The 9,182-nt window shown below is 46.2% G+C and overlaps 1 protein-coding gene across 1 annotated transcript; it reads right to left on the bottom strand.

Annotated features, from left to right (window-relative positions):
• Positions 1-1,374: 1,374 nt before the first annotated feature.
• Mip (major intrinsic protein of lens fiber) lies at positions 1,375-6,144 on the bottom strand. The gene is made up of 4 exons (XM_055625666.1): positions 5,785-6,144; positions 4,826-4,990; positions 4,346-4,426; positions 1,375-1,560 (listed from the first exon to the last, which is right to left on the bottom strand). The coding sequence occupies exons 1-4, from the start codon at positions 6,142-6,144 to the stop codon at positions 1,375-1,377; spliced, it is 792 nt and encodes a 263-aa protein (XP_055481641.1).
• Between the last annotated feature and the right edge of the window lie 3,038 nt (positions 6,145-9,182).

Here is a 9,182-nt window from a genome sequence, read left to right as displayed (position 1 = left end):
GGGTTTTCTACTGAATTATAATAAGAATCAAGGTCGAATTAAAGTAGAGTTTACAGACATTCTTCCCATTCCAGTCAGGTGGACTATTCCAAAGTCTTATATGGCTACTTAGAAAAGTTGTGTTTTATTTGGGAGGAAGCAGAGAGGTTGCTGTGTGGGATGGATTTACGATTGTCTTACTATAGGCATACGTCTTAAAGCTTGAGAATTATATACAGGAGGCTCAGAATAGAGAGACTTGCAATAAATATTCATTGTTCGTTCATGGTCACCTGCGCCCCTGCTGAGACGATGCTATTTTACCAACAATACAAGACAGTGCTCAAAAAATCCTATCCAGATTTAAGCATTTGGATAGAGGAGATCGGTATCTGGGGCATGAGGAAGAGTAAGCAAAAATTTGCTGTGAGAAAAGTGAAAAGACATACAAAAAGTATGTCTAGTGAAAAGTACAGAGATGCCATTTGCAAAGTTCAATTTTATCTAAATAAATCCCCCGTCTTGCCCCTCAACTCCTGTAAATTTACTTCAGACACCAGATTTTCTGTTTTAACCTCAAAGAGCAATTCTGAGGCTTCAGTACCATTTGCCAAGGGCTATCAGGCAGGCCTTAATTTATCTAGACTGTAGGCTTGTCCAACCCCTGTTTCACTTGGAAGGCTCAGGTCCAAGGCTTCTGAATGAACACGCAGCCCCGACAGTGGATGTAGGCCAGCTTCTGTGGTGTGGCTTTACAGAACAACTAAAAACCCAATGTTGACTTTTCTCAGGGCTCCTTCTAGGCTAATCTCTGGGATAAGCAAGCTATGTCGTCTCCCATTTACTCCCTCAAAACTTTTAGGTACACTTGCCTAGTGATCTGGAAATAAAATCTTCAATTCCTCTCCCACCCAGCCTACCAAACCCTGGAATGCCTTGCCTCCTCCGGCTTCCTGAGAGGAGCGACTCATCTCTCCCCTGATCCCTCGGGAATCAAGGTCCATAAACGCCACTGGAAGCAGGGTAAAGATCAGAAACTTAAGGTCTTGGGTTCCCTGTGCTCACCAAACTGGGCCGGGGGAAGGACATACATGTTGACACTCTTTTCCCTTCCCTAGCTTTTGTGTTCCCAAACTCAGACGCAGCCACAAGCACCCACATTCATATGAACAGTCATGCACACGGCGAAGGTAGCTGGGGCGGGGAGGAAGGGAAGTTTGCACCAACCAGTCGTGAATGCAACTTGAAAGATTTCACACAGCAAAAGGAAAAATGAAAAACATGAGTTAAAAAATAAAGAAGTACATGCCCCTCCCCACAGTCTCTTCATCCGAGGGCTGGCTTGGCCCCTCTCGGAACCCAGAAGCTTCCTCCTCCTCTCTCCAACTGGAACTTTCACAGGGCCTGAGTCTTCAGTTCCACAGGTTCCCCTGTGCCCTCTGGCTGTCCATTGGAGTCACTGGGTCTGGCTCCCTTAAGGATAGACAGTCTCTCAGAAACACTCTTGAGCCGGGGGAAGAGGAGAAAGTCATAGAGAAGGCTGCCCAGGCCCCCTCCGATGATTGGGCCCACCCAGTACACCTGTGGGAAGAGAGAAGGCACGATCAGGCTTTGGGACTCTCAGGGAAAAACAAGACATCCTGCTCTTGTCACACAGGACTGGGCACTGTCTTAGCAGAAGTCAGTGCTGCTGCTGTATTTGGGGCTCTGCATGTTAAGCTTGTGGGACTGAACAAAACACCAACCCACTTGTTTGATTGGTGTTAAAATTCTAGCCTCAACCAGGACTGGAGAAATGCTCAGTAGTTGGTTAAGAGCATTGGTTGCAGGCTGGAGAGATAGCTCAATGGTTCAGAGCACTGGCTGCCCTTCCAGAGGACCCAGGTTCAATTCCAGCACCACAGTTCCAGGGAATCTGACACCCTCACACAGACATACAGGCAAAGCACTAATGCACGTGAGCTATTAATAAATAATTTTTTAAAAAAGAACACTGGTTGCTCTTGCACAGGACCCAAAATTAACTCTTAGCGTCCACATGGTGTCTCACAACCATCTGTAACTCCAGTTCCTAGGGGATGCCCTTCGGTCCCCAGTGCACCAGACAAGCACTCAGTACAGCATGGCATGGTCCTGCTCGTCTTTAATGCCAGCGCTAGCGAGGCAAAGCCAAGTGGGTCTCTTGGAGTTCCAAGCCAGCCTAGTCTATATAGCAGGTTCCAGGCAGTCAAGTTTACATAGCAAGAATCTGTCTCAAGACAACAACAAAACCCCCAAAATCAAAAACAAAAAAAGAAAGAAATTAAATTGTTCTTTTAAAAATATCTAGACTATTGTCTGCACACCAAACCTGTCATTTCCTCTGGTTCTACCCATCTTATCCCTCTATCCTACCTCAAACTCCTTAGCATACATAAATTCTATTTGCTGTTATTTTGAACTAGTTTATATATTTCTTAGAAAAAAAATGTAAATTGTGGTAAAATATCCTTTACAATATAAAAGTTACTTTACTAAACATTGTTTACTGTTATTTTGCTTAATAAAGGCACTCATTAGCTCAAGATGACCTCAGACTGGCTATGTAGCTGAAGATGACCTTGAACTCCTGATCCCCTGGTCCTCACAAGTGCTGAGACCAAAGGCATTCACCACTGCCCAGTTCATTCAGAGATGGGCAGTGAGCTCAGCATTGCCCTTGTTAGGCAAGCATAGTACCCACTGAGCAACATCCCAGAACTGATTTTTTGGGTTTTTGGGGGGGGGGGGGGGGCTGGGTTTGTTTGTTGTTTTTGTTTTTCTGTTTTTTGTTTTGTTTTGTTTTGTTTTGTAAGACAGGATTTCTCGTGTAGCCCTGGCTGTCCTAGAACTTGCTCTGTAGACCAGGGTGACTTCAAACTCAGAGATCCCACTTTCCTCTGCCTCCGGAGTGCTGGGATAAAATATGTATGCCACCATGCCCGGGCTCTGCAGAACTGTTTGTTTTGATGTCAAAGTCACTGTGTGAGCCAGCATAGCCTCAAACTCAAGGCAATTCTCCTAAGTTATCCTACTAAGTGCTATGATTAGCATAAGCTGATATGCCTGCTTGCTAACATGTTAAGGGTACGCATACCTCAGTAGTGTTAAATGTATTCACTTTGTCCTGTAACATTTCCAGGATTTTTTGAGTTTGTAAAACCTAAAGCTACATAGCCTGTCTAACCTCCACTCCAGCTTCTGACAACCACCCTTCTACTTCCTGTTTCAAGCAATTTGTATTTCTTTTTCTTTCCTTTTTTCTTCCTTCCTTTCCACTTTCTCCTCTTCCTCCCTTCCTCCTCACCCTTCTCCTTCTCTTTTTGATGTCATGCTGAACAGGCTAGCCCTGAACTGCTGTGTAGCCTAGGATGACTCCTGATCCTCCTGCTCTACCTCCCCGAATGCTGGAAAGTGGTTTGTACCACTTTGGCTTGTTTGAATGAATTTTAATATTCTACCTTACATAAGTAGAACTATATAAGAGTTATCTTTTGGAGACAGGTAATTTCATTTAGCATAATGTCCTTGAGGCATATGTTATACCCTATCAGAACTTTTCTTCTTTTTATGGTGGGAGATTACCCCATGTATCCATAGGCCACGTTTGGTTTTTCCGTTCATCTAGCAAGGGGAGTCGGTTGCTTTTACTCTCGGCTGTTGTAACTAATGCTGCTGTGGAAATGACTGCACATCATGGCAGACTCTTTTAAGTTATTTTCATGTTTACCGTACATATGCCCAGAGCAGCATAAGCATTACCTGTATTTAATGGTGATGCCAGAGTCCACGCTGGGTGCTCTACACAGATAGCTTTCACATGTGCTTTTTTATAATACCTTATTTTATAACTGATGGACAGAGGCAAAGAATGAGTCCTTAGAATCATGTACAATACTAGTAAGTATTAGAACTAAGGTGCTCCCTGGGCCCCTGTGCACACACTCTGATTTCTGTCTTAGGTGTAGTTGACCATCCAATAGCCTCTAGTTCTCACACCCAGTGGATACTCAATGAAAAGCCCCAGCTAACCAGAGGCCCCTATGCACAAGAGCCCTCGCTCAGTTTGTTTCAGAGACAAGGTCTTGCTATGCCGTCCATGCTGGCCCCAACTTTCTGGGTGCAAATATTCCTCCTGCATCAGCCTCCCAAGGGCCGGCACTACAGGCATGTACCCTGCTAAGAGCTTCTCTTCTGGGCTCAGTAGTGCAATGTGCACATGCCAGCATGCCAGGGTCTCTGACAACATTCTTAGCTGCATGCTGGCAGAGCAGCACGTCCAGATCTAATGCAGCCTGCAGTCTAGATCCAAATGTGCTCTGAGACCTTACCCCGTGCTCTTACTTACCCAGTGGTTGCTGAAGTTCCGGGTGAGGATGGCAGGAGCGAAAGAGCGGGCAGGATTCATCCCTGCACCAGTATAATATATCTGCAAAAGACACAGTTGTAACTGAGGCACCCCACCCAACCCTTCCAAGATTCTCTCCTTACAGCCCACATGGCTAGCGAGAGCTGCTATCTTGTCTCCAGCCAGCAGCAAAAGGGTTAGTACCAGCCTCATCACTCTCCAGGGTAGACAGTAGCACTGATATTCCATCTGGGGACAGATTTATGGACCCAGGAGAACAATTCTACTCATGATGTGTAACTTTCCACCCTGAAGTCAAGAAGTTAAGAGAAGTTCATCCCTCCCTTTATGCCAATTGATACTGAAAAGGGTGGATATTACTCATGATTAAAGGTAGGGTGGGGAAGAAAGGACCCTTACAAGTCTACCTTGGGGTCCCTAGAATCCTTCAGTAAGAGGTTTCCCACCTCTCTCGCTTACCCCAAAGAGGTGCCCCAAGGTGAGGGAGAACCCAACAGCCAGGGCCACAGAGCCCATGCGGCCATTCCGCCTCTCGTCATATGTAGCAAAGATGCAGAGCACAAACTGGAGTGTCAGGAAGATCTCCACAGTGGTGGCCTGGCCCACGCTTACCCCAGAATGCAGCTGGAGAAAGGAGGGAAAGAGGAGGCACTGTTAGCACTGCCATGCTAGTACCAGGCACCCCTTATAGTTCAGATCCCAGGAAAGGAAAGACATATAACCTGCCCGAGTCAAAGGATTTCCATCTTAGTTTCTCATAGCAGCACTTCTTTGTTGTAGAAATGATTGCACTTACTTATGGGGGAGGAAACTGAGGCTTTATAAAGTAAAATAAACCTTGGCTGTGGTGGCACATGCCTTTAGTCTTAGCACTCTGGAGAGAAGGAAGGAAGGAAGGAAGGAAGGAAGGAAGGAAGGAAGGAAGGAATCAAGGAAGGAAGGAAGGAAGGAAGGACATGTAAGAAGAGCTGGTGATGCAGCCCATTTGGTATGACTTGCCTAGCATTCACGGGGCCCTGGGTTCCATTTCCAGTACCACATAAACTGGATGTATTTACTGTGCCTGTCATCTTAGCTCTTCAAGGTGGAGGCAGAAGGAGCATCTTTGGCTATATAAGAAGGCCAGGACTAGTGTCCCCATCTCACAGCAACAACAAGAAGAACCTAAATAGAGTTGGAAGGAAAGCTGGAATCTGAACTCAGCTTTCTTGATTCTCCATGGAGGGCTTTATGCTTTTCTTTCCCCTTCAAAGCACTTATTGCTACACACACACACACACACACACACACACACACACACACACACAGAGGCAAACAGAAATGCACACACAAGCATATTTGCATATATGAGCAAGCATGTTAGAGTTAGAGCAACAGTCAAGACACCATGTGCCCCCAGCCCCTTAGCCACCCCTTACCGTGTTAAGTGCTAGGTTTCCTCGGACAGCTGGTGGGGTGACACTGTACAGCACAGCTGCTCCAGCCACAGCTCCCAGAAGCTGGGCCACCATATAGCAGAAGGCGCGGAGCAAGGACATCTGGGAACCCACAAGAAAGGCAAAGGTGACTGCGGGATTGACATGGGCTCCACTGATGTGACCCACAGTCTGTACCAATGTAGCCAGGGCCAGGCCAAAGGCCAAAGCCACTTGCAGGACATGTAGGGGCCCGGGGGCCCAACGCAGTGAGGCTCCCAGCCCAAAGAAGACGTAGAAGAGAGTGGCAAAGAACTCAGCAAATATGGCCCTCCAGAAGGAGGCAGACCGAAGTTCCCACATGGCAGTGGGGGGTGGGTGGGCACAGTGCCTAGGTCCCTAATAACCCCCTGGACTTGCCTGGGTGGACAGTCCCCTTTATAGAGGACTCTTAATCCCTGGGAGGGGCAGGTTGGGGTAACTAGCTCTGCCTCTTAACCCCTTCACAGCTGTAGAGATCTAAATCCATTCCCAAACATCTGATAAAGAGGCAGGATTCCCTTCCTCTCTCCTCAGCTGGGGGATGGGGAGCCAGGAGCCAGGAGGATGGGGTTCATGGAAGGAGAACTGGAACAGTCTGTCTGTCTGTGTCAAGGTTGGGGTTCATAGTCCTGATTGACATCTGATTTAGAACATTCCTCAAATTTCTTGTAAGGTAGGTGAGTTAATTTCGTTGAATATATTCTGGGCTTCCTTGTATGGGGGGTCTCAGGTTCCTCTGAGTCTATCAGGGTTAAGGGTGGGGGAGGGGATAAGAAGTGGGGTGCAGCAGGAAAACTGAATAACTGAAGAGAATTCTTTAGTTCTCTGGGATTAGGAGACCTTCTCCCATTGGCTGGTTTGGACTGGAATCTGTGGACCCTGCAGCTCTGGAGCAGAATAGTTCTGCTGTGTCTGGCTTTCCCAGAGCTGCAGGTTCCCTACCCCCAGCCCATGCCAGCACCTCCCCTTCCAAAACCTTAGCCTGCCCTTTTAAACCAAAGAGAGAGCAGAGAGAGCAGGAGGGAGAGAGAGGGAGGAAGCCTAAGCTGAAAGTGGGGCTGGGGGTCCTAGAAGGAGGAAAGATGGCACTTATTACACTTCCATCATCACCTTGTGTACTTTACTAAGCCATGAGGGGTAACAGGAAGTGATGAATGAAAGGAAACACCATCTGGTGAAGCAACTTAGAGTGTGTGCTCCAGGACAGCTGTGATCAAGACGCAGGAGCGCTTGGCCTCAATCCCCACACTAAGGTCTGGGAGCTGGATCTGGGGAAGCACGCTGGTCAAGGAAAAAGAAAGAGGTTCATCTGTGTTCAGTCTCAGAGATAGACATGTGACTAGGAGAGGAGGCTGTATGGAGTGCCTCTACATTTGGGCAAGTCATACAGGCCACCAGAGTTTTTCTTGTGAAGGAATGGAGGGAAACAGACCCTGCAAGATGGCCTTGACAAAGGCTCTCCTCCAGTGGGGAGTGAGACTGAACATAGGTTAGGGAGTTGTGTTTCTGTCTTCCTGCAATATGTAGCTTGGGTGAATGGTGGAAGGCCCCTGTAACCTACAGAGCAGCAATAGGTGTTGCTGAGCTCAGAGGCACTCAAAGGAACTGATGGAGGAGAAACATCCTTGGACTCTCTGACATTGCAGGAGCACCTCAAGTCTCTTGACTTCAGGTTCTGTATCCTTTCTTACGTTTCACCCAGTGATGCCCCCAGATCCCAGTCACCTCTGTCAACCCTGGAAAATACAGGGTTTGTGCTGCTTCCAGAAAACACCCTCAGACAGTAGGAGCAGACATGTTGGAGCAGGTTGGGTAAGCATACAAAATGACAGAAATAGTTTCAAGCACTGGGTAGAATAGTTAAGGTAGACCCTTTGATACATAGTACTGCACCATGAACAAATACATATTTTCTGACCCAAAAGCTGCACTTGTCTGTCCAAGAGAAACTCATCTATAGACACACTAGCAGAATGTACAAGAATGTTTAGAGCAGCCATTCACAGTGGCAAAAAACTGAAAGTGACCCAGACTTTCATCAACAGGAGAATGAAATGACAAAATGTACAGTCAGTAGTAACAAGAATGTTACTCAATAGTCAACACATATTAATAGTCAGTGACACTCAATAATAAGGATAAATCTTAGCAAGAAAATAGTTTTAGAAGTTCTAGGGAGTTGTCCATCTGCTGGTATGATTGACAGAACTACTGAAGTAAAGGCAGAAGGTAATCCCAGACATCTGTGCCAGGCTCTCCCCGACCCATGCTCAAAGCCAGGGTCAGTCACATGGGATGAGAGATTTGTGCCTGGCATGGATCTCCCAGTCGGGCATGGAGCCTTAAGCACCAAGCTCAAGGCAACCTAAGCTATATAAATATAACAAGAGCCAAGCTAACCCAGGGCTATTTAGGAAGACTGTCTCAAGGCTGTGACAATCTTTTTATAAACATTAAATAAAACAGCAAACAAACAAAAAAGCCAAGAGTGGTGGCGCAGGCCTTTAATCCCAGCACTTGGGAGGCAGAGGCAGGCAGATCTCTGTGAGTTTGAGGTCAGCCTGGTCTACAAATCAAGTCTAGGACAGATAAGCTACACAGAGAAATCCAGTCTCAAACCCCCACGCCCACCCCCGAAAAAAGGAAAAAAACAAACAACAACAACAAATAAAAAGGTCAAGGCCAGCCTAGTCTACAGGATAGCCAGGGCTACACAGAGAAACCCTGTGTTGAAATAGATAGATGAATAGATAGATAGATAGATAGACAGACAGACAGACAGACAGACAGACAGACAGACAGACTAAATGGATGAGGATGTGGTCTGGTTGGTAGAGTGCATACCTATTTTGCAGGAAACCTGGGTTCAACTTGAGTAAAAATACACTTTTCAGAATACATACAAATGAAATAAAACCACACAGAGAAGCCAATATGGCACTGATATGTGCCTGTCATTCTGGCACATGGGAAGTAGAGGCAGGAGGATTCTGAATTCAAAGAGAGCCCTGAAGATACATAGTTGAGACCTTGTTTCAAAAAATAAATAAATAGGTGCTGAAGAGAGGTCTAAGCAGTTAAAATCAGCACCTGTTTCTCTTACAGAGAAACCTAGATTTGCTTCCCAGCACCCATATGATGACATACAACTATTTATAACCCCAGTTCTGGGAAATCCAACACCCTCTTCTGACCTCTGTGGGCACCAAGCACCCAGGTAATGCACATACATACATACATACATACATACATACATACATACATACACACATACATATACACACATACATACACGCATACATACATATACAAATACATATACACACGTACATACATACACACTCATACATACATACACA

The sequence above is a fragment of the Psammomys obesus genome, unplaced genomic scaffold (assembly GCF_907164565.1).
Source record: "Psammomys obesus unplaced genomic scaffold, mPsaObe1.curated_primary_1811, whole genome shotgun sequence".
NCBI classification, from domain to species: domain Eukaryota; kingdom Metazoa; phylum Chordata; class Mammalia; order Rodentia; family Muridae; genus Psammomys; species Psammomys obesus.
This window is presented reverse-complemented; position numbering and strand designations above follow the sequence as displayed.